We start from the raw sequence: 22,782 nt of genomic DNA on the forward strand, positions 1-22,782 counted from the left end.
AAATTTTATCTTTTCTTATTATTTTCTATTTAATGATTTATTCTCTTCCGGGAAAAAAGTACAACCAGGCGAATTAATACGCTCCGAGGTGCCTTACGCCAAAGTGGCAAAGAGTCAAATAAGATGATATAGGCTCTAATAACGATCTAGATATGATACCTGGCATAAGTCGTTCATTTAACAGCAGATGTCTCCCGCAGACATGGTGATAAAAGAATAAACACAATCGCTAAGCCGAAGCCTCTCAACACCACCCCCCCCCGGAAGCGCAATACCGCCATCGCCAGATATTCGAAAATCCCATCGAGCTCAGGATTGACAGTGCGATGATTACTAAGCGGTAGATGTCCTCTCAAAGATAATCTGACAACCCTTTCATGGTCGCACAGGTATACCTACCAAGTGATAGCTCATGGATCCTCAAAGCGCGTATTCCTGGAAACAGACCCAGGCTCTTGGCCGAAGAGCCAGCCAGCTTCTCGGCAGTACCTTGCTTCCCGGCCGTAGGCTCCAACTTCGCTACTCCAACAAATGATTGATGCATCGACAGTATCTGCAATTACACCTTCAATTGCTCCCAGCACACTCCAACCGATCGTCCCAGCAATGATCCCGACCATGTAGGCATACATGCTTCCGCGGATTGAACCGTTGGTCCCCATCACACTTAGGCTCCGAGCAGTGCTCACCCAGCCACCAAACCCAAGCGCAAGAGACATCATGAGACGGGCCGCATGCAGGATGAGCTTGGAAAGTCGATAAGGGAGAAGAGTTGCAGAATGTCCACGAGACCAAGAGAACGACCGTGGGTGTAGAGAAGTCGTCGCTATGGAGGGCGTCAGGTTTGTCATCTGCACCAGACCACGAGCGGACACTGTAAGCGGCTGGGAATGAATGGAAGCATATGTGAGGGTTAGAGGGTCCGTGAGGGCAGTTATAGGAGTTGGGACAAAGGAATAGGCGCAGAAACTCAAAAGTGACGCGATACGACCGGGAAGCAACAAAAGCGGGACGCGGATCATTAGAGCCAGGAGGCTCGATAGGCAAATTGTACCGAAAAGGGTTGTAGCGGAGTGCAGAGTTGCGGCTTGGACTATTTGCCTGGAGGTCGGCGCTGGCGTCGTAAAGCGATGAAAATACCATTGACTCACCGCGGCAGCTGTGACTGTACGTCGAATACCAGCGATGACTCCCAGTGACCATGCGTAAACGAGCACATAGTAGATTCCTAAGCACCAGCTGCTTGAATCGACAACAAAAAGGCTGGACCGAGAAATATGACCTTCCAAAAACACTCGCGTAAACATGAGCATCCATAACCAGGTCCATAAGACAATGAGAATGAGGGCACCGAGCCCCAAAGCTAGAAGCTCTGGATTCACGGCGAGGATGCGGCATGCAAACTCAAGTATGTCGACAGCCCTTCCTATAGCGCGGCGGCCTCGAACGACGTTGTAAATCCATGCGCTAGCCAAAATAAAGGGAATAATAGACCCGCATCTCATGACTTTGTCCTGAACACTTGATCCGTGCCAGACACCCCCAAAGCTCGAGATAAAGGGGTAGAGAAAGAAGGAATACAGTATTATGGGAACGGCGACGAGGATAGCGTAAACCAACGGACGTACATAGGAGCGTAATAGTGCCAGCCAAAGCAGAGATATAGATATCGACACGATGGTATAGGTACCCAGCAGGTAGAATGAACTGTGGATGGTCAAGTAGACAGTGTCACCCCATTTCGACTTGTCACCGGAAGGAGGTGAAGTGTCAAGGTAGATAAGAAATGACGTAGCGAAGAGAGAGGCCACGGATATTAGAAACAAGTGACCCCAAAAGCCATCATGGGCTGGAGAGCTAGCGCCTACCGGTGGGGTCGACGTTCGATATGGCCGTGACGTGCCTGGCGGCTGGGATGTTTCTGGCACTACTGCGTTATCTGAGTCTATAGGAAGGAGAACTGAGTCTAGTCCGAGATTGCCCGTTCGTGACTGTGGCTGCTCTCGAAACCGTTGAACGGAAGGCGGTTTATCATCACCAAATCCGGGAGAGTCAGCTCGGTCGCGGCCAACATCGGATGCCAGTGTATCTTCCAGGTGAACGTCAACTAATTTCCCCCTGAGCCTGCTTCTACTTCGCTCTGTGTGAATAGACTCCTCCGTTCCGTTTGGCTCCCCGTCGTACTCAACACGCGAATCTTGCGCTCTGTCACTAGTTTCGGCGTCGCGCCAGGAGCTCCAAATGCCCTTCCCCCTAGTATAAGGGGGCTGTTGTTCCTTCGAGCTAGCAGATTCGTTATCGTCGCCAATTTCTGAAGACTCCCTAAGGTAGCTGCTCCCAAATTGGCGCCGAGATTTTTGCAAGGCATAGAAGTCAGCAATCTCTCGCTCATGCTCAACCTCATCATCCTCCTCTCGGAATTCATCAGTAGCGCTGTAGAAGAGAGGCGCAGGTTGAGACACGACCCTTGAACCAAACGGGAAGCCTGATAGTTGAGAACCGGCAGGTTGGTATGGGTCGGCCGCATTCCTGTGGAAGAAAGAGCGCGAAGAGGGCAAAAGAGAATTTCGAGGTTGTTGCAAGAGACGTTCATGCCCCTTTCTTCGGGGGTCTTCTGGATGGTTCACGACCCGTGACTGGGACTGTGCGAGAAAACGGGAGGCATCTGGGCAGGGAGTGAGCGATGAGGAGCACGGTATATGATGTATAAGAGACGGAATAGTAGAGGGTATTCATACATTCGGAGAACATGTCGGACCTGGTTCTCTATCTTTGTTTTCGTCTTCTTGACACCTTGACCCTTAACCAATGAGCCGCTAAACCTTCTTATATTCAAATAACTGATTGTCCAGATTATAGCAGACGAAGCGGTGTGAGCGGTATGAACCCGATGCAGTTGAAATTCAGTGGGAATCGAAGGACTACATAGCAAAGAAGCCAGATGGGACAGAGCTATCCATCAAATAGGAAAGAGATGACGGATTGGGGTATAAACTGCAGAAAGAGTTCAGACAGGCAGAAAGCGTATGAAGGTAGCAGTAGTTTTCCCTTGCGATCAGTAGGTGAGGTTGCAAGCGTCATCAGGCAAGGTCATGGTGATAGATGACTCAGCATCCATGCCATTCGTCTGATCGGTTTAACTTGCTTGGACTGCAGAATGCGCCCAGTAAGTACAAATGTTCTCGGTGTGCAGAGCAGGAAACTGGAGCACTTCCGACCATACCGGAAAGAAAGGTAAAAAAAAAAACAAGGGGGTTGCGGTGGAATTTTCCTTGCAGTCAATATATGTGAGGCTTGAACAAGGTAGATAACAGTAGTAGTTTGGGGAACTACTACTAGAGGGGACTAAACTATCGCAGCTCCTCCCGTCCTTAACCAGTGGATAACTAGTCAGAAAGACCATCATTACATAACAGCTACTTGCTCTGTACCCAGCATTCCTCGGTAGCTCCACTATAGCTTGGTTGGTCATCTACTGGCTACTCCAGACTGGTTCACTACTTATCTTATCCCGCACTCTCTAGTAGGTTGAAATCCAGCGTTATACCCGACTGAGTTTAGTAAGGCTGAACGTAAAAAGAGAATCCCTTCCCGTGCTGAGGACGAAGAAGTTCACAAAGTACTACTACTTAGCATCATTAATTATCATACGATTATCTCCACATAGGCCGACTGACACCAGGTTGAGCCAACCTTTCCGTTTCCCAAGGCGAGTATCCGTTTTATTTGGTCGCCATCTTCCATCAGTTGATTTTATGGGAGCATGACTCCTACAGACCTTTAAAGTCCACGGGCATTGATCGATCGAAAGAAAAATTAATTCACCTAAAGTCTCGAGTGCCGGCATAAGCGACATTCCTCTGCTGTATCCATGTCACAGCCATGGGATTATATTGCTAAACTTGTTTGCATCGGGGACTCGGGAACTGGGAAGTCTAGTGTGGGTACACTCACGCTTGACAGACCATCATACCGCTGACACACGGCCGCGACTTTCTAGTTGACGATCCGACTCTGCGAAGGGCGCTTTTCGTCCTCCCATGATGTTACAATCGGTGTCGAGTTCGGTTCACGGATTGTTCCGGTGGGCCCGCCGGCTTCAAAGGCCTTGGGAGGCGAGTTCGACGATTCTATCCGCAATCGTGCCCCTTCACTCACATCTTCGCCCTCATTGCCCGCTACGGCTACAGCCAGCGAATCAGTCGCTTCTGGACTGCCCAGTCCTCCACGTAGGGTACAGGAGCTCCAGAAAAGAATGAAGTTGTCGCTATGGGACACCGCTGGCCAAGAAACGTACAAATCTATTACCCGCTCTTATTTCCGTGGTGCTTCGGGTGCCCTACTGGTCTTCGATATCACTAGACCTTCTACATTTGTATCGTGCACACAGTGGCTCCATGATCTGCGCCAAATTGCGGAAGATGGCATTGTAATTGTTCTGGTCGGCAACAAGAGCGATCTTGCCGCTGACGAGTCGAGATCGCATCAGACAGTCACTAGGCAAGAAGCGGAGGAGTGGTGCCGTTTGAATAACATCACACGGTATGTTGAGACAAGCGCGAAATCCGGAGAGAACGTGGAGCGTGCGTTTCTTGAGGTAGCCGAGATGATATACCGCAACATCGAAGCTGGCAAATATGACCTCTACGACCGTCGAAGTGGTGTGAAGGGCTATGGGGCTACTGGTGGATCAAACTCAGGTATCCCAAATACTGTCACTTTAGGCTTGGATGATGCCATGCGCAAGGGTGGAAGTGGCCTGGCAGGAGGCTGTTGTTGATGGATACAGGATATTATACCTTATATCGAGCTTGTTGTTCAAAGTTGTCACGGGACTATATCTTGTGCACACACGTAACGGTCCTTTATAGTCGCCCTTGGAGAAGTATAGTTGTCTAGGAATATAGAATAGGCTCAGATTTCGCCCAGTAATCTCTGTGACCTTAGTTTATATACATCTCGAGCCAATGAGGATCGAGGTAATTGGTACAGAAGAGCGAAGCAATGTACATTGACTGCTACAAAATAACAGAGGCGTGGGGCACATATACCAAAACCTGAAACACGGCCAATCTAAATGTCTTACAGCTGACTAGAGTATATATAGTCCACGAGCCAACAATAGCAGTGACAAGTATGGTATTGCATATAAGGTACAGCGATGACGAGAAGCGGTATATGTAAACAGGTGTTGACGATAAGGGTGGCGATTACGGTGGTGATGAGATGGAACGGCTCAATTGCCAATCCGCCAGCCACTGAACCAGTTCAAATGAGACCACTGCTGGCTGGGGCCTTCAATACCAAACACAATAGCCCGGAAGTATGCAAACAAGCCAACGATCGCGCAGTAAAGCAAGGTATAGATCGCCCAACGTAGCTTGTTGCTCATCTGCTGTGTGAACCAGTCAACGCAGAATCCGAATGTGAGTATGGCATAGTAGAGTGCCGGATAGTAATGATGAACGTAAGTCACTCGTGCCATGACCGCAAAAGGTAGATAATGCAACACCCACCCAATGACAGGGTATAGACCGGAATAGTGGATGTGGTCAATATCCGCTTGGGTAAGTTCAGTATATCCTCGCTGCCAACGCACGAGATACCAAAGAACCAGGAGGGCAAATATTCCAAGACTTAGAGTACTCCCCCAATATACGAAAGGGTTTCCGAGAAGGTAGTACTTGATGGTGTTGTCATCCCAGGAGCACATACGAAGGCCCACATTGAGTATAGGCCATTGCCAAAACTTAGAGGCGAGGTCATCTTGCTTGTCCGGATCAGGGACAAGAGCATTGTTGGACGTCATCATAGCGACATTCAGATGGATAAAATCCTTCCAGAACGGAGACTTGTAAGATCCGGGATCACCTGGTGGAACTGGGTAACAAAATCAATATCCGATCGCCACAATCTGGAAGGAATAGACCAGGAATAGGGATGAACTTACGCCTCTCGTTGTAGTGTGACTCGACATTCCAATGAGTATAGACATCACTGGGCTTATTCTCCTTCACGCATGTGGTCTCAATCTGTTTGAAGCCCCATTGGGGCAGGTTTACATTTCCTGCACGCAAGTAACAGCCCAGGACAGGATGTCTCAGGCGAAATGCCGTAGTAAGAGTTCGAATCCTGCTCCTGTCCCTGGATGCAACATCATCGACGACTTCAACCGCCCAATGATCTTTGTCATCGCCAATGGTAATGTTGCCATAACAGGAGACTTCAAATTGGCTCTTAGTAACCGGTGCAGATATAGCATGCGAATGTAGATTTCGACCCGTCTGCCCATGGATTAGACGGATGATGTCTCCGTCACCAACGAATCTCAAGGAGCCCTCGGGGTCATAGTCCGGCTCATACCTATTGGGGTAGATGAACCAGTCGTTGTTGGAGTCCTTGTGATGATAGCACGTCACCTGCTGTTGTGTTGACCCTTCAGGATACGTTTGGATATGCGAATGGAGAAGTCCACCACCATACCCCATGTTTTTCAGAGTCACCCTCGATCCCAGTGCTATCTCAAGAGGACTATCCTTCCCGACCTCGGTGCCCTTCAAGTTTGCCTGGAAAAGTGAGCTCATCTGGGCATCTCCTGGACCACTATTCTCGAGAACCCAGAAATGAACATAGAAAGACAGAATGTAGACAATGCAGGGCACGATAATGAGGCCCACTATGCGAGCAACTAGATGTTTCGCTACCACAACCTGCCGAGCATTAACCACCGAGCTGAAGACGTTTACATTCCAGTAAGTCACTTACCTCAGGCATTTTAAGGTCGCCAAACTTGTTCCATAGATCTTCAACTGTATAAAGGCCCACAATAGCGGTGCAGAAGAAACCGACCCATTTGACACTGCAGACACAGCCAATGCTCACGCCGGTGAGAAAGAGCCACGCAAACCATTCTGCCGAAAAACTAGCTTTCTGCAGTCGATGAAATTTGGCCCAACATAATGTGGTTGTAAACGTGAAGCAAAGTAGCATGGAATCAAGGAGGATGAATCTCGAGATGGTGGCATACGAGTTTTCGAATAGCACCATCAGACTGATAAGCCAGACAGTAGCCTTGCGAAAACCCAGCTCCCGTGCGGTATAGTAAGCAAGCGGGACACATACCGCTCCGAAAGCCGCATTGAAAACACGCATGAACGTATAGTTGACGTCTTCGGGATACTTCTCACCGGATTTGAATTCGAACGAGCCATTATAACCAGCAAGAAATCCCGACAAGCCAACTAGCATCTTCCCCAGAGGCGGGTGTACATCAAAATAAAATTCGCGCTTCAGATAGTGTGAGCCAAATTTTCCAAAGCTGCATATTATTATCAGGACAAGACGTTAGCACTCTATACTGGCAAAAAGAAAGATTAAGATAGAGAGGTTTTTGGTCTTACTGTGCCTCATCCCATGTCACGATATCTGAACGACCAATTTGATACATTCGAGTGAAAATTGCCAGAGCAGTCAGAAAGAGAGGCGCAAATATAGGCTCCCAGCTGGCCAGCGCAGAACGAAACGAGGAGGGCTAAGATACGCGTCAATATTAACGGCTATCAGGTGCAGTAAAGCTTTATGAAGCTTCGGTCTAAGGCGAGCATCATACCTCTTGCTTCGATTTCTTGGCATCATATGCATCATGATCAGGAGCACGGCTGGGCTCCTGCGTAAGAGGGGCAGTTCTGCGCCGCACTTCAGAGGAGAGATCAACCCCAGAGCTTGACGCCTGGTTTACTCCCGCCATAATTGCGGTATAATGGGCAGCTAAACAAATGCGGGGACAGGTAGTGGCGAAAGAGAAAGCAAGTAGAGAGTATCAGACTGCCACAGGAAGCTGGTTGAATGTAGAGCAGCTCGCTGGGATTGACTTCAGGTGTGAGTTGCAAACATTTCTTATGAGAAAATCACAATGATTGGTCTAGCGTGCAGGACTCCAGCTTTTGTTGAGAGTCTGGAGAGAAGAAAGAAGAAAAAAGAGAGGGGCCGATGAGAAGGTACCTTGAGAACACAAGGCAAAAGTATGGAGGGGAAATCAGGATAGATTGAGCAGACACCGCTTAACCAGGGTCAAATGGGTAAAGTAAGGTAAAGAATGGAAGGTTTGTTAAATTGATAAAGGCAATCTGAAAATTTGAGGCAATGAAAGGGAAGAATAGAAAGATCGGAAGCAAAAGAAAAGGGGTCGAATGTTGAGGGTGGGAAAGAAAGTCAGCCTCTCGAAGGGTTCCCTACTCAGAATGTAAGACGGAGTGGAAGCGCAAATGGCGAGTTGGCCTGGAGATAACACGGAAAGCTCGGGCGCGTGGCCTGAAAGCTCCGTTCCGCCTGGGCCACTTCTGAAACCTCGACTGCATCCTCCGTCTTGTTCGTCGGCAATGACGGCGAATTACTGAGAGAGGTATAGCGTGTCTAATGGGGGCAGGCATGTATGTCACTGCCATTTGTGGCATCATATATGTGTATGACCTCTACAATGGAAACTGTACTGACTGTTCAAAGGGTGGTCAACCTTCCCATCCTTGGACAGAAATTTGGTCCCAGATGCTTCGAAGTGGCCTTACTGTTCAACTGGTTCTCCAATTTTCCCCATACTTAACTAGCCGGGCTTGATTACTGTCATGATTCATCACCGTCGTGCCTCACTGTCGCGGATTAAAGATATTAAAGAAATGCGACCAAAAAAAAAAAAAAAAAAAAAAAGAGAGATTGCCGTGGGTTGGCGATTCCAGCTTTTGCTGCTCTCCTTAGATTCAAACTGAACTGAGTATCACCAGTAGAACAGGCATCTGATAGTCTATTAACGAAAAGTACTTATCAGGCAGGTACCATGGAGTCGATGAAGTTTGCCTTTTACGGTATTTTGCGAAACTTCACGGAGACGAAAGCCAATATGTCGAATCGAATGCAATCATGCAACGCACAAGTTTTGAATGGGAACATTCTTGTGGAGTCAGCGTATCCTACCTCACCGGCTGTTGGTTAGACATTCCATGTTCGAATGTATAAGGTTCTCCACCTCTATTCAGGGAGGAGGAGGAGGAGGAAGGCGGTGTGATCTGCCTGCTGATTTAGCTTCAGGGCATGAGGAGCCACGGACAATTCGCAGATGGTTCGGGGTATAGATTGATAATGAATGAATCTACGCTGGCTGTGTGTACGCAACGAGGGTCGTAAACCCGAAACTAGACGAATAACGTCTACGCTATCACTATGACAGGCAGGGTGCTTTGTTTGACATAGGGACACAAGTGCGTGCCATGGTAAGCTTCCCAAGCTTCTCATGTATCTAGGTCGGCATAAGACGTGCGAAATAATTTTCTTTCCTTTTTCGATAACCTCGTTGGTACTATGATAAGCAAGGGGACCAGAAATTATTTTTCTCTGATCGTTTATGACCACCCTTCCACATCGATGGATTGTGGCAGCATAATATGCAAGTCAGAGAAATACCTCTGAGCCTGAAAGGCCCTTGATAACACTGAGTCTTCGAGATGAAAGTTGCACGCGGATTCTCATTTTTGAAGTCACGGAGTAGGATATCGCGCGATATGTGCCTCACGCTTCAAACATTTCACAAACCGTCATGCTTTAAAACCTATTCTGGGGCATGGTATACGTCTCGGTATATATTTACATGCATACATGTAGATGATGCCAGAAAGAGAAAACGGTGCAGTAAATCGAAATAGAGCCTCGACAAGATCAGAATATGCGAGACCAGGGTCGAGAATATCCTAGTGTCAGTCCATGAGAAAAGGAAAAGAATACAGTTAAGTCGGTGTACATAAGGATGAAAAGAGAAAACAAGAGTGAAAGAGGTAGGTACAGCAACAGGATGTTTATATGTCTGTATCTGTTACATGAGACTGGACCATACGCGGTGGCCCTACTCATTCTCCTCCTGCCCAAGACGTCTATACTGACCGGCCTGTCCTGTTGATTCCGATCCTTTGTGTCGGGTAATCATATTTGAAATCCAGCCTCCAAAGCCCTCTGGTCGACTACTAGTGTCTTCCCGGAAGCCTGTCCTGCCAGGCTTGCTACCGGTACTAGAACTTACATTCGGTGGATCAATGTCCAAGCCAGGAATGGCGCTGTCTGCCCCCAGACGGCCATACTGGCGTCTGATGTCAAGCGAAGGTACAGGAGAGCCTGCACTCATGAGAGAGCCACGTTCTCCCTGAGTTGCTGGTGTTGGCATGGCAGTAGTTGCATCCCCAAACAGCAAATTCATGTCTTCCAAGCGGACACCACTCGTTTCCGGATATAAAAAGTAAACTGTAGTAATGTATTAGACTTTTGGTTAATGATGGAAAAATCGACATGGCGCTTACCCAGGACAAAGCTGCAGGCACAGAAAAACGCATGCACCAGGTACAAGCGCCACTTGATAGCAGCTTGTAAAACAGGCGTGACCTCTCCGACAAGCCAATTAAAAGCCCAATTAGTGGCTGTACTAAGACTTGCGCCTTTTGCACGAATGCTCAATGGGAGAATTTCCGGGGGGTAGAGCCATGGTATGGGTCCCCATGATGCACCAAAAGCAGCATTGTAAATCATGACAAAGATGACAGTGAGAGTAGGTGTTGCCACGACGTCGATATATATGAAATAGGAAATCAGGGAGAGTGAAACAATCATTGCCACCGCTCCAGAAAGAAGGATGGGGCGCCTCCCCCAGCGATCCACCAGATACCATGGAGGTACTGTAGAGGCCAGATACGAGATTGCGTTGATCCCAGTCATTAGGATAGCGTCACGGCCAGCCCAACCTGCTGATTCGAATACAAGCGGGGCATAATACGAGATGACGTTGATACCGTTGAGCTGAGCTAAGGCCTGTGCCGACATCGCTATCAAGACCCTTTTGTAGTAACGCCTGAACATATCAGCGTAAGATCTTTCGCCTTCTTGCCTTTGCAAAAGAACGTTCATCTTGATCTCTCTATACTCTTGTCTGGCTTTGTCACTGTGCAAATCTCCACTTCCATATAGATTTGCAATGACAACCATACCCTCTTCATCGTGGTCATTGTCCAACAGCCACCTGGTCTTGCATTAGCATGGTGAAAAGCTAAGTTTTCTCCTGCATCACGCATGGACTCACCTTGGCGACTCGCAAATGATGAGGCTACCCACACCAAGAAGAGCACCCATGACGCACTGGAACAATAATGGTAGGCGCCACGAGTAATTACTTTCTATAAAGCTACAGAAATAATCCACCCAGACGCTGGCTGCGTATCCGGAGATGTTCCCTGTAAACTCGATACATGCCAGTTTCCCTCGGTTGTGGGGAGGCTTAGAGAACATTAGCAAATCAACCGAAGCATCATGCAACAAGGGTGATTGTGAATACCGATATTTCAGACTGGTAGACAGGTACAATTGTCGATAAGGCCCCAACGCCCAAACCTGCGACGATTCGACCGGCCATCATCATAGGCAACCCGGTAGCAAAGGCCTGCAATGCACCGCCAATAAAGAATACTATGGAGCCATACAGGATCGTTTTGCGGCGTCCGATTAAGTCGCCGAGTCGACCCACAAGTAAAGAAGATATGAAAGCCCCTACTTCGAGGATCGCAACCACCGTACCTATTGCAGCTCGCGAGGGTTGATTGAAGTAATCCTTGAAATACCAGCCTCTGATCGTGTGTCAGCAAAGCCCTCCATTCCGTTGAAGAAAGAGAAGACGGACGTTATGATCCCAGACATAACACCTTGGTCATAGCCAAAAAGGAAGACGCCCAAGGATACGAAAACACTCGTAAAGTACCTACATAGCTGGTCAGCAGAGCTAGTAGGTAGCATTTGTCGATGACGAAACCTCTTACAGTAATGGCTTCCCAACCAAGCCATGCAAGTGTGCGCTTTGTCGATTATTGGGTGACATTATGACAGCTAAGAGGCGCTCTGCCCGAGGAATCTTCCGGGGTGGAGGGCAGGGTATTTCAATCTTCTCGACGTCGTCTTCGCCGATAACAAGCTGGCTGGGGTAATGGACACGATTCTGTTTCTCGGTCCGTACACTGGATTCCACCCGACCAGAGCTTTCACGATCTTCAGAGCTTCTGAGTGGGATGCGAAGATAATCTTCGGCATTAGCAAGCTGTTCCGTCAGATCTCCACTGTCAGTCCAGGTAAAATGCTCAGACCCAGTGGAGCGAGTCGCTATAGAGGAAGAGCGTCGACTGCTCCTCCCACTAGCAGGTTCTACTACTTTAGCGGGTTGAGGGACAGAGGACCTTGAACTTGAAGGAAGAGTTTGCAAGGGTATGCCAGAGGAAGTATGGGTCGGGGTCGTTGTGAGAGGAATGTTGGCGGTTGTAATGGGCTGGGATTTACAGCCCCCCTTTCTTGGTTGAATATTAGCTTTTTTCTTTCTGTCACCACTCTTTCACGCGACCAGAATATAAGATCGCTGCGAGTAAAAATCAAGGAGGGCTGGTAATTTTCGTAACGCTCCGCAACAATCCGAATTGTGAGTTTTCATCAAAGCGGCATGTAAAGACAACTGCTAATCTATTTGAAAGGGATGGATCAGAAGGACAGCGGTGCAGAGTAATCGCTGCAATAGGATGGAAGACCACGCGCCAAAGCGGAGACAAGCGAGTGAGGTGAACCAACTGTTCACAAGGATACCGAAAGGGTGTAGAAAGCGGTGATGACAATCCTTTGGGGGGTTTGCTCACGAGACAGGCAATACTTGGCAGATCAACAGCGCAGGATGACGGTGCCCGGAGGTCCAACAGCCTAAAAATGATCAGGTGAGAAACTTAAGAGGGGAGAAAGGAAAGCAGATGAGGTAAGGCTGAATGGCATATGTTTGGCAATCAGTCCAGAGGTAACCTTTGGCTTGTGTACATAAAATCGTCCCAAGGTTGCTTGCTGGGTTTCCCAGGGGGACTAGCCATGATTTAGGGAGGCAGCTGTCAAGCCATCGATGTGACTACCGTTACGTACCTTGATGGGGTTCTCGGAGACCCCGCAAACACTGACGCTAAGTGGGTACGAGATTCTGCCCAGTAAACTACGTAGTATTTTAGTGTACCAACCATGTTACCGGCAGTGCCCATCAGCGATTCCATCTGTGGCGGTGCGATCAACGAGGGTACCCTTCCAGTACGTGCCTAATGATATTTAGGAAGATCAAGAAGACTTAATATGAGGCGCGGTATTATATGATTCTCACGTACAAGGGTCGCTTTTCATTTCTTACTATATATATATAACATCTCATTTGGTGGTATTGTTTTAACAATACTGTCATGCAAGGCATATCTTTGGGTGGATCCCTTAGAGCCTAGATTATGTGAAAAGAGCCCATATAGACCCAGGAATCAGTATCGCATCATCGATCTCTGTATTATACACTCCTATATATAGACCTGTAATTGTAGGCTTGTGGTGTCTCGGCTAATTACTCGTGATACAATGAAATGCTTCAAAAGGAGTGACGCAAAGCTGGCTGGTCATTGCGGCTATCGCCTGGAGCACACAAGTAGACAAGACTCCTTGTATGTGTTGGCAGAAAATTATGATTATTTTGTAGGACATCGTTGGTTAAAGAACATTGTTGTTTATCGCCTGTTTTGATTCTAGTAGATAGTAATCATGCACCGGTAGCCCCTTTGCTACTCGTCGTTACTATGTATACCTAGCTTTCATGGACCACGAGCGACAATGAACGTTTATCATCTTGACACTTTCTATTCGAAATCAACTTAGCGGTTATACCGAACACACTACACATCGTTTCTCGATAGCCAATGGCTTTTTCTTCCCCCTGGGGGAAGCGCAATGATTAAACCAGCATATTTATCATGTCAAAAGAATGTCATAGCCATCTTTCTGGATATATACAGCGTCTGCCATATTAGCGTACTTACGACGCACCAGCTCGAATATCACCAAGCCTGCACTAGTGCTAGGTACTTGACGGATGGCGTCCCTTGCAAACCCACGGAACAGCCAACGACGCCAGCCACCTGCTCTGGATGCCTTTCTCCTGCATCTCTTCAAGGTTTCTTGGTATGCAGAGTAATACAGGCGTAGCATTTCTCGTCTTGAAGGATGAAGACTCGCTTGATGGTCAATGTATTCCAGGCGAGCAACATGGAGACTTTGGATAGCACTTAGCGGGTGCTGTATACTCTGTTGAGCAACTGAAGCTGCAACACCTGCAGCCATCAAGAAACATGGCTCCAGAGCATAATGTGGCCTTATGAGCGGTACGCCGCGGTCACTCGATTGGATGTGCTGTAACTGTTCCGCGTAATGAGTCCGCCGTGAGCCGTAGTACCAGGTCAGAAATGAATAGTAGGCCTGCGACTTCACGAACTCGAAGAAAGAGAAAAATACTGCATAACCAAAAGCGTCGCGAGTGAAGGATAAACCCCACCCTGCGAATATACCACGGACTCCAATTTGATTGAGTTTATGGCGGCCATAATGCCACATGCTCTTGTATGGGCCCTCAAGCAAGTCACTCGCTCGGAGACGGACCTGAAGCGCATCCAGAGGAGCGGCTACTACTGACTGAATTGTACCCGCTATAAACCCAGCTGCAAATGTGTTTGAAGGGGGAGCAGGTGGATATACGCGTTTGATGCCTTGGGACGCCGGTTCGTACAAAGCGCCAAGGACTTGTAGATATGACGTGTAAAGGACGGCTCCAATTCTATCTATAACAGTTAGACAACCCAGGCAACCAAATTTGAGACTAGGTAAACCAACCCAGCATTCGCTAGGAGAGGTGGCATAACTTGATTAGGGATGAAGCGCCACCCATATGTGCGAACGGCATGGACAAGTAACCCCGGAGTAGTTGTGTGCAGAGACCAACCGGTTTTCGCAGAATGAGGATTGACAGCTCTAGCGAAGGCCTAGCGAAATAACAGGAAGAGCCATATATATCAGTTGACATGGACTCCAGAGATCAGTGCAACCAGGCCGGCGAAGGAACAATGCAACCGCATACCATATAACTGAACAAGAGCATGGGCTGTCAGTCACTGAAGGGACAATACTTATGAGACAGTCTGGTATCATACTCAACTCGGGTGCGAAAAAATGCCTTGATAGGTGCTCTGAAGTAAAATGCAACCAATTGTGCACTAAGAGCACGCACCCCCGCAGCAGAGGCACCAGTAGCTGCATTCTGTCGCGATTTTCTGCGTGACGGATTCCCCGAGTCCAAGCTCGAGGTATGATCAAATGCGGGTAATGTCTGAGTAGTGGCCATGCTGAGGCGTGTGAGAAAGCATTAGAGGTGACAGTTTATCAGTGATGTACAAATATAAGCATAGCGCTTATTCCAGTGACATTGCCAGCCCGCGCTGCAAGATTCCATGAAAGATGTCCTAACTAGAGGCACATCATACACTGAATGAGGGCTAACTCGTAAGGTGAGGATAGCTATGATGAAAACTGTTGATGACTAAATAGAATGGCAGCTTCATATGAGGAGCTAGAAGTGAATAGCCCACGAGATACTGAGGAAGTCAATGTCCGAGATGAAATATTTAGCCTTGAGGTGGAGAGGTACTAAGCATGGAAGGGTACTTTTGAGCAAACAACTCAAACACCGCTGATTTGTCAGGAACACTTGAGCGAACGCGCCTTCGGAGGTTTCGCGTTTGCGCTACCCTATCTTAGTTTCTTCTACAGAAGTAAGAGCTAGTCGATGAGTTTCAATCTACTCTCTTCCATTGCTCAAGTGAAGATATTCTCCAGTATATCTCTTTCTTTACCTTCCGCAAATCTGGTACATTGAATTTCTCATCACGAAACTTCGCTCACTGACCTCCACTAAATCCCACCCTACCTTCTAAGGTTCCTACGGGGACTTTCTGCACAAGCTGAAGTTTACGCCAAGCTGGCAGGCTGCACCGATTGATACACTCACATCATGGCCGAAGAGATTGTGATAGACAAATCTACTTTCTTCAATAGATTATCAAGCTTCTATAATGCATGGAAAGCCGACAAACGATCTAGTCATGCCAGTTTCGGTGGTGTGTCGTCGATTGTAATCCTAATGGGCAAAACCGACGAAGCGAACAGCTTTCAGAAGAACAACGCAATGCACGTATGTCTTTCATTACCTCTTAATTCTATTCTTGTCGGCTCACCTGCCATCATAAATAGTTCTGGCTCCTTGGCTATGAATTTCCGGCTACGCTTCTTGTTTTTACGACGGAGATGGTGTATGTGGTGACTACCGCGAAGAAAGGTGAGTTTTATCATAAGATGTGAATTCAGCATGGCCTCGATTACTGACATGCACATTTTGTTTGCAGCCAAGCACCTTGAACCCTTGAAAGGTGGCAAGATTCCGGTTGAGATATTAGTGACATCCAAGACTCCAGATGAGAAGATGAAATCTTTCGAAAAGTGCATTGACGTTATCAAAAATGCTGGTGTGAGTCCTACTGTCCTCAGCGTTAGCGATCTTGGATGGAACTGACTGTCCTGAAATGATAAGAAAAAAGTTGGCGTATTGCCGAAAGACACAACCGCAGGTCCTTTCGCAGAAGATTGGAAGAAGGCTTATGCAACATTGTCAAATGAAGTTGAGGAAGTTGATATTTCGCCCGCTCTTTCAGCTACTCTCTCTGTCAAGGATACTGATGAATTAGTAAGTTTTACATGTCTTCGGAGGTGTGATTGGCTGACATGACAAAGGTATCTATACGTAATGCATCGCGGGCATGCAGTGGTCTGATGTCTGAGTACTTCGTGGATGAAATGTCCCGCCTACTTGATGAAGAGAAGCAGATGAGCCACAAAGCTCTTTCAATGCGGATTGATGCGAAAATAGACGATGCAAAATTCTTCAACAAGTTAGCGAAATTGCCGGCCGAATTTGACCCCCAACAAATCGATTGGGCATATGGACCAGTGATCCAAAGTGGAGGGAAATATGATCTCAAGCTGACTGCGATATCCGACAACAACAATTTGCAGCCGGGGATAATAATTGCTGGCTTCGGCATTCGTTATAAGACCTACAGTTCGATGATTGCACGCACCTACCTAGTTGACCCGACGAAAACTCAGGAGGCAAATTACGCCTTTCTGCTAAGCGTCCGCGAAGCGATTTTGAAAGACGTCCGTGACGGGGCCGTGGCTAAGGACCTATACAGCAAGGCGATGAATATGGTTCGGACAAAGAAGCCTGAACTTGAATCTCATTTCCTGAAAACTGTCGGCGCTGGCATAGGAATTGAGCTTCGAGACGCTAATATGGTTCTTAACGGAAAGAACGATAAAGTTTTGAAGAGCGGAATGACATTTGCTGTCACAGTTGGTCTGACTGACGTTGAAGACGCGAGCATCAAAGACAAGAATAGAACCGTTTATTCGATGATCATTACAGACACTGTTCGCGTCGGAGAAACCGGGCCTCTGGTGTTTACGAAAGATGCTGGTGTTGACATGGACTCTGTATCGTTCTACTTTGGGGATGAAGAAGAGCCACAGAGACCAGTAAAGGAGAAGAAGGAGGCGAAATCAAGCTCTGTTGCCAATAGGAATGTTACGAGAACGAAGCTTCGTGCTGAAAGACCCACTCAGATTAATGAAGGTGCCGAAGCACGGCGACGTGAGCATCAAAAGGAGTTGGCTGGCAAAAAGACCAAGGAAGGTCTGGACAGATTTGCCGGTACGACTGGCGATGATAACGGAGTCACACAGAAAAAGTTCAAGAGATTCGAGTCTTACAAGAGGGACAATCAGCTCCCAACGAGGGTGAAAGACCTAACCGTTTATGTAGATCAGAAGGCTTCCACGGTTATTGTGCCAATTATGGGTCGGCCAGTACCCTTCCATATTAACACGATCAAAAATGCTAGCAAAAGTGATGAGGGAGAGTATGCGTATCTCCGAATCAATTTCCTTTCACCGGGTCAAGGCGTGGGCCGAAAGGATGATCAGCCTTTCGAAGACCTCTCCGCACATTTTCTGCGCAATTTGACACTCCGGTCCAAGGACAACGACCGACTGGCCCAGATCGCTCAAGACATCACAGAACTTCGAAAGAATGCTCTGCGGCGGGAACAAGAGAAGAAGGAAATGGAAGATGTGGTAGAACAAGACAAGTTGGTTGAAATCAGGAGTAAGTATTGCTACTCAACCATCTGAATGCACGGGGACTGACTAGGTTAGATCGTCGTCCTGTAAAACTGCCTGATGTATACCTTCGGCCTCCTCTGGATGGTAAACGTGTTCCAGGGGAAGTTGAGATCCATCAGAACGGTCTTCGTTACATGTCACCTTTTCGAAATGAACATGTAGATGTCCTGTTCAGCAACGTGAAGCACTTGTTCTTCCAACCTTGCGCTCACGAATTGATTGTTCTGATACATGTTCATCTGAAAACACCTATTATGATAGGGAAAAGGAAGACTAGAGATGTGCAGTTCTACCGGGAGGCAACCGAAATGCAGTTTGATGAAACCGGCAATCGTAGGCGCAAGCATCGTTATGGGGATGAAGAGGAGTTCGAAGCCGAACAGGAAGAGAGACGGCGGAGAGCCGCTCTGGATCGGGAGTTCAAGGCTTTCGCCGAAAAGATTGCAGATGCCGGAAAAGACGAAAGCGTGGATGTTGACATCCCTTTCAGAGAAATTGGTTTTACTGGCGTACCAAACCGCTCTAATGTTTTGATTCAACCCACAACAGATGCTCTTGTCCAATTGACAGAGCCGCCCTTCCTGGTGATTACTCTGAATGAGGTAGAGATTGCTCATTTAGAGAGAGTACAGGTAAGTGCGAATTTTACCACTGGTATTTTACTGCTGCTAATGTCACCAGTTTGGACTCAAAAACTTTGACCTGGTTTTTGTTTTCAAGGATTTCCACAGGGCCCCTGTTCATATCAATACAATCCCTGTCGAATCGCTAGAGGGTGTTAAAGACTGGCTAGATTCTGTTGATATCGCATTCACAGAGGGTCCACTGAACTTAAACTGGACAACAATCATGAAGACAGTCGTAAGTGACCCATACGGTTTCTTCGCTGACGGGGGCTGGTCATTCTTGGCCGCAGAGTCGGATTCAGAGGGCGGATCAGACGAAGACGAGGAGTCCGCGTTTGAGCTTTCTGAATCAGAGCTGGCGGCAGCCGACGAGAGTTCAGAAGACGACAGTGAATTCGACGATGATGCCAGTGCCGAGGCTAGCGATGACTTCAGTGCCGACGAAGAGAGTGGCGAAGACTGGGACGAACTCGAAACGAAGGCAAAGAAAAAGGACAGGGAAAGTGGTCTGGATGATGAAGATCGTGGTAAAAAGCGCAAGCGATGATCTGATCCCGCATACTACATGACAGCTAGCTGTGAATTTCGAACAAGTGGCCTTTAATCTGCATCAGTCGCTATTTAATACTGAATTGTACGAGATGTTCAAAAATTGTAATCGTCAGTTCCTAAGGAACTCGGGGGACCAGAAAACGAGACATTAATATTCGTGCTACCATTCTTTTCTATCTATAGCTGGTATATGTGCAAATTATATATACCCCTGCATGCGTCCGTCACTTCCCTTCCCGCATAGCGGACCACATGCTCCTCATTCTCTCGGCTTGATCTGGAGTAAAACTCTCATAACAGTCATCAGATGAATAGTCCATAAAATTATGGATTGCATCGAGGCCAGGAAGATCTGGGCATGAATCCTTCTCGGCGGGGCATCCGCTCGTAGGCTCAGATTGCTCAGGGGTGTCATCAATGTAATCGCCTTCATTATCAGGGGAGCACGATTCACCTTCGAACGTGTGCAGCAGCCCGTTCCAATGGCCAACCTCATGAACCGCTGTGCCGCCCTGGTTGTACTGCGCTAAACTACCACCCGGCATGGTATCGGCTAACACGTTACAACCATCCTTGATGTAACTAGAACGAGGGCTGCTGGAATTCACGCTCGGGTCAGGCAACGTACAGAAGCCAAGGACAGTTGTTGATGATTGATCCGATACATCTGTTCGTCGATTGCCGTTATAGGGGAAGCCCCGGGAAGTGTCGTCGGAAGAAGCCTGAAGATCTGTTTGGAAATAGACATTCAAAGTGCTATAATTGCCCCTTCGTAGGGCATTCTTCATCCCCAATTCGTCATCATTCCGCGCCCAAGAGTCATTTATATGACGAGTAATGCCCTCCAACCGATAGCTGATAGTCGCACTTTCATATGCCTTCTGAAGATAGGAAAGCTAGGAGTTGTTAGTCCAACGCAGGACATTGCGCAGGCATAAGTCAACAAATCAACGGTGACGGACCTGACTGGTAATCATGTCGTCTGATACTGTGTTTGATGCTTCATTGCTGCTTACGATATGAAACCATGTCTCGATTTCAATCATAGACACCACCTCCCGGCTTTCCTCAGCGGTGCTGCCACGTTGGGCCTGTAGATCATACAATCTCCTGTGCTCTGCTCGGAGTGACTCATTGGGCGCCGGTGTGGAGCAAAAGTCACGTCCAGAGAGCAGTGCGCTGCATCTGGTTGAAAGATTGGCAACAACAATGACGGTAAAGAGCGCGTGTAAGTTGAATAACAATGTCATATTGTTTATCGGGCAGTGAAGATTTTCTATTGCACCGAAGACAAGAGACGAGGTGAGAGATATAAGATCATAAGCCTCATTGCCAACCGCTACATGGAATCTGGAAAGATCCCAAACAATCCTCCGTGTCAGGAATGCTGCATGCCAGGGAAATGTCCCACAGAAGGGATACACGCGTTTCGCCGAGAAGATTGACACTCTCCCATATCGCGCCAACAGGAAGGGCACAGCGACTAGCAGGTGCGGTTTATTTTTCCTAGATAGACAGATGTGTCGAACCTATCATAAAAACATAGGCCCACGGGAAATACCTGTGGGCATCAGATCCTTTTTAGGAACGCCACCTACAAACGCCTAGTATAAATTCACACTGTAAGTTAGGTCCGCAGACCAAGAAGAGCAAGAGCAGAACCAACATCGATGAACAATAAGTGAAGGGGAAAGTGAAAGTATGCTTCTTAAGTAGCATGAGAACCAAATCTGCCGTCCCGCCCGGTTGCCACAGCCGAGCTCTCCTGTTCATTGTTCCAGGTCAAGTAAGTGTGGTCGCCAAGTTTCCTAATAAATCAGCCTAGGCGCGGACAAAACACGTTAAGTTCACCAAATCTCCTTACCTCGGCCGAACAAGATGTGCAATGGTAAATAATGCCCCGAGAACAATGCACAGTCCACCTACAACCACGTAGGCAATACCCATGAATGGATTTTGCCCGCCCATCACAGTCCGTGTTGATATGAGTATCGATTTAGTACCTCCGTACTCGGTGACAGGGAAGCCTGTGCGCGTTTAGCGTTGACCTTGATGTTAAGTTGGATCTGGAAGCTTACGGTCTTCAATGTCCAATTGATAGATTCCTGCAGTCATTGCCGTCGTGTCGTTTCTGCGGGATAGCTTACTGAAAGCCGGCAGCGCAGCAGTTCTCATCCATACCATAAACTCTTCGTCTTCATGAAGGTTAGGTATACCGTCGACATAACCGTTAGGGTATCGATCGTGCCAATTAGGCGGAGGAACCACCTGCCATTTATTATACTGAGTCTTCTTGATGAGCTGCTTGTCACTGTCCCAAGCAATGCCTTTATTAGTCATGTTGTAGGTCTCAGCAGTCACACCATTGTTAATAAGCTTTGGGCTGCGGATGGTATCGTTGAATTGAGAATTGGCTATAAGGCCGCATGGATAATATGCTTTGCCAGTTGAGGGGTCAAGTTTGAGGGGGTCACAAGAGCCACCATTTATGGTGTTGTTGTCAACTGCTTTTCCTTTCAGCTGATCTGTGTCCATGGACTTAACGTATCTCCGATGGTTCTGATAGAAGTTCGTTAAACGATAATATAGAAGCACAGGCGGCTCCAAGGTATCCGGAATCTCAAACATCAATCGACAGACTGTAGTGCCGCTCTCATTGAGTCTTTGCCACGTTGGAATGGAATTATCGCCTGATGATTTGAACGAAGATTTAACTTGGTCTGAAATCGAGGCTGCATAGGAGGTGGGCGCCTTCTCAGCACATTCAGAATAGTCTATGACAATCTCTTGTACCTGGTGATCGCTCGTTGGTTATTGAGAAGAGGCCCTATGGGAGGTATTACATACCTGTGAACTGGCCCATAGCAGGAGACCACCAATGGGGGCGAATATCACACCGATAACAAAGAAAAGAGGCAGTACGCTCTTTGGGGTCAATATTGGTCTATATGCGTCAGCACGAGGGCAAAGTATACCATCAAAGTAACTTACTGCCAGGCTTTCAAACGCTGCTGTCTGAAAGCAGTATCTGTGGTGATAAACTAGAGTTAATAAAGAATAGTCCATCTCATTCAGAACGAGCCAAAAGTCTCACTTGCTGGTCTCCTGTTCTTAGACTTCTTATCGTCAGCTCCCCCCCTATGTTCTTGCTCGTCCAAAGACTCCGCACGGGTCGCTTCGGGATGGGACATTTTTGTTCAAGTCCTCCATCAAATGTCCTGGGCAATTACTACAGTAGTTGCACAAGCACTAGAAGAAGTGATATTCTGGGAGAGTAATTATAAAGATGGATAGAGATTGAGGGTGAATGATGGTGGCGCAGGCTTAGCAGGCGACGGGATTGCGTAATTGGCGGGCTTTGACATCCCGACATCCGCTTGGGGGATACTGTTACATTGTCATGAACATTATTTTTGTTCTTGGACGCTCCGAGGATTCTGATGCGCTCAAAAGCAGTGCATGG

General features: G+C 47.7%; 9 protein-coding genes across 9 annotated transcripts; 3 read left to right on the forward strand and 6 right to left on the reverse strand.

Annotated features, from left to right (window-relative positions):
* Positions 1-135: 135 nt before the first annotated feature.
* Positions 136-3,042, reverse strand: BO79DRAFT_248799 (uncharacterized protein). Its single transcript, XM_025685741.1, has 2 exons — positions 2,739-3,042; positions 136-2,665 (listed from the first exon to the last, which is right to left on the reverse strand). Exons 1-2 carry the CDS (start codon positions 2,749-2,751, stop codon positions 411-413), a joined length of 2,268 nt encoding a protein of 755 aa, XP_025534298.1. The 5' UTR covers positions 2,752-3,042; the 3' UTR covers positions 136-410.
* Positions 3,043-3,493: 451 nt separating this feature from the next.
* On the forward strand, positions 3,494-4,893 carry BO79DRAFT_182974 (secretion related GTPase). The gene is made up of 3 exons (XM_025680255.1): positions 3,494-3,523; positions 3,581-3,940; positions 4,001-4,893. The coding sequence occupies exons 2-3, from the start codon at positions 3,872-3,874 to the stop codon at positions 4,778-4,780; spliced, it is 849 nt and encodes a 282-aa protein (XP_025534299.1). The 5' UTR covers positions 3,494-3,523; positions 3,581-3,871; the 3' UTR covers positions 4,781-4,893.
* A 124-nt stretch (positions 4,894-5,017) lies between these two features.
* On the reverse strand, positions 5,018-8,231 carry pmt2 (protein O-mannosyl transferase). Its single transcript, XM_025681807.1, has 5 exons — positions 7,610-8,231; positions 7,401-7,531; positions 6,766-7,318; positions 5,951-6,710; positions 5,018-5,880 (listed from the first exon to the last, which is right to left on the reverse strand). The coding sequence occupies exons 1-5, from the start codon at positions 7,745-7,747 to the stop codon at positions 5,237-5,239; spliced, it is 2,226 nt and encodes a 741-aa protein (XP_025534300.1). The 5' UTR covers positions 7,748-8,231; the 3' UTR covers positions 5,018-5,236.
* Positions 8,232-9,790: 1,559 nt separating this feature from the next.
* Positions 9,791-12,166, reverse strand: BO79DRAFT_68019 (putative MFS monosaccharide transporter). The gene is made up of 6 exons (XM_025689590.1): positions 11,841-12,166; positions 11,705-11,782; positions 11,363-11,651; positions 11,111-11,304; positions 10,338-11,050; positions 9,791-10,281 (listed from the first exon to the last, which is right to left on the reverse strand). The coding sequence occupies exons 1-6, from the start codon at positions 11,897-11,899 to the stop codon at positions 9,890-9,892; spliced, it is 1,725 nt and encodes a 574-aa protein (XP_025534301.1). The 5' UTR covers positions 11,900-12,166; the 3' UTR covers positions 9,791-9,889.
* On the forward strand, positions 12,005-13,035 carry BO79DRAFT_233296 (uncharacterized protein; the record flags this gene model as incomplete). Its single annotated transcript, XM_025684280.1, has 6 exons — positions 12,005-12,146; positions 12,241-12,329; positions 12,416-12,453; positions 12,540-12,623; positions 12,720-12,773; positions 12,936-13,035. The coding sequence occupies 6 exons, from the start codon at positions 12,005-12,007 to the stop codon at positions 13,033-13,035; spliced, it is 507 nt and encodes a 168-aa protein (XP_025534302.1).
* Positions 13,036-13,762: 727 nt separating this feature from the next.
* On the reverse strand, positions 13,763-15,494 carry BO79DRAFT_182982 (putative mitochondrial carrier protein). Its single transcript, XM_025680256.1, has 4 exons — positions 15,060-15,494; positions 14,987-14,993; positions 14,743-14,891; positions 13,763-14,686 (listed from the first exon to the last, which is right to left on the reverse strand). The coding sequence occupies exons 1-4, from the start codon at positions 15,248-15,250 to the stop codon at positions 13,828-13,830; spliced, it is 1,206 nt and encodes a 401-aa protein (XP_025534303.1). The 5' UTR covers positions 15,251-15,494; the 3' UTR covers positions 13,763-13,827.
* A 191-nt stretch (positions 15,495-15,685) lies between these two features.
* On the forward strand, positions 15,686-19,433 carry spt16 (chromatin-remodeling protein SPT16). Its single transcript, XM_025688966.1, has 7 exons — positions 15,686-16,096; positions 16,156-16,240; positions 16,308-16,429; positions 16,493-16,645; positions 16,693-18,124; positions 18,175-18,773; positions 18,823-19,433. Exons 1-7 carry the CDS (start codon positions 15,917-15,919, stop codon positions 19,312-19,314), a joined length of 3,063 nt encoding a protein of 1,020 aa, XP_025534304.1. The 5' UTR covers positions 15,686-15,916; the 3' UTR covers positions 19,315-19,433.
* A 51-nt stretch (positions 19,434-19,484) lies between these two features.
* Positions 19,485-20,874, reverse strand: BO79DRAFT_277892 (zinc metalloprotease). The gene is made up of 2 exons (XM_025687849.1): positions 20,282-20,874; positions 19,485-20,215 (listed from the first exon to the last, which is right to left on the reverse strand). The coding sequence occupies exons 1-2, from the start codon at positions 20,567-20,569 to the stop codon at positions 19,544-19,546; spliced, it is 960 nt and encodes a 319-aa protein (XP_025534305.1). The 5' UTR covers positions 20,570-20,874; the 3' UTR covers positions 19,485-19,543.
* Positions 20,875-21,027: 153 nt separating this feature from the next.
* Positions 21,028-22,510, reverse strand: BO79DRAFT_160835 (CDC50/LEM3 family protein; the record flags this gene model as incomplete). Its single annotated transcript, XM_025679001.1, has 6 exons — positions 21,028-21,127; positions 21,184-21,346; positions 21,398-22,112; positions 22,167-22,263; positions 22,311-22,347; positions 22,414-22,510. The coding sequence occupies 6 exons, from the start codon at positions 22,508-22,510 to the stop codon at positions 21,028-21,030; spliced, it is 1,209 nt and encodes a 402-aa protein (XP_025534306.1).
* Positions 22,511-22,782: the final 272 nt, after the last annotated feature.

The sequence above is a fragment of the Aspergillus costaricaensis genome, assembly GCF_003184835.1.
Source record: "Aspergillus costaricaensis CBS 115574 unplaced genomic scaffold BO79scaffold_55, whole genome shotgun sequence".
Taxonomy (NCBI): Eukaryota; Fungi; Ascomycota; class Eurotiomycetes; order Eurotiales; family Aspergillaceae; genus Aspergillus; species Aspergillus costaricensis.

Coding starts and splice junctions, on each gene's coding strand:
- BO79DRAFT_182974 (XM_025680255.1), top strand. CDS start 3,872: ATGTCACAGCCATGGGATTATATTGCTAAACTTGTTTGCATCGGGGAC. Junction 3,941..4,000: donor CGGGAACTGGGAAGTCTAGT/GTGGGTACACTC, acceptor GCGACTTTCTAG/TTGACGATCCGACTCTGCGA.
- pmt2 (XM_025681807.1), bottom strand. CDS start 7,747: ATGGCGGGAGTAAACCAGGCGTCAAGCTCTGGGGTTGATCTCTCCTCT. Junction 6,711..6,765: donor GCGACCTTAAAATGCCTGAG/GTAAGTGACTTA, acceptor AATGCTCGGCAG/GTTGTGGTAGCGAAACATCT. Junction 5,881..5,950: donor GTCACACTACAACGAGAGGC/GTAAGTTCATCC, acceptor TTTGTTACCCAG/TTCCACCAGGTGATCCCGGA.
- BO79DRAFT_68019 (XM_025689590.1), bottom strand. CDS start 11,899: ATGTCACCCAATAATCGACAAAGCGCACACTTGCATGGCTTGGTTGGG. Junction 11,652..11,704: donor GTTATGTCTGGGATCATAAC/GTCCGTCTTCTC, acceptor ACACACGATCAG/AGGCTGGTATTTCAAGGATT. Junction 10,282..10,337: donor TGCCTGCAGCTTTGTCCTGG/GTAAGCGCCATG, acceptor ACATTACTACAG/TTTACTTTTTATATCCGGAA.
- BO79DRAFT_182982 (XM_025680256.1), bottom strand. CDS start 15,250: ATGGCCACTACTCAGACATTACCCGCATTTGATCATACCTCGAGCTTG. Junction 14,687..14,742: donor CCTCTCCTAGCGAATGCTGG/GTTGGTTTACCT, acceptor TGTTATAGATAG/AATTGGAGCCGTCCTTTACA.
- spt16 (XM_025688966.1), top strand. CDS start 15,917: ATGGCCGAAGAGATTGTGATAGACAAATCTACTTTCTTCAATAGATTA. Junction 16,430..16,492: donor ACGTTATCAAAAATGCTGGT/GTGAGTCCTACT, acceptor TGAAATGATAAG/AAAAAAGTTGGCGTATTGCC. Junction 18,774..18,822: donor CTCATTTAGAGAGAGTACAG/GTAAGTGCGAAT, acceptor TAATGTCACCAG/TTTGGACTCAAAAACTTTGA.
- BO79DRAFT_277892 (XM_025687849.1), bottom strand. CDS start 20,569: ATGACATTGTTATTCAACTTACACGCGCTCTTTACCGTCATTGTTGTT. Junction 20,216..20,281: donor ACGACATGATTACCAGTCAG/GTCCGTCACCGT, acceptor AACAACTCCTAG/CTTTCCTATCTTCAGAAGGC.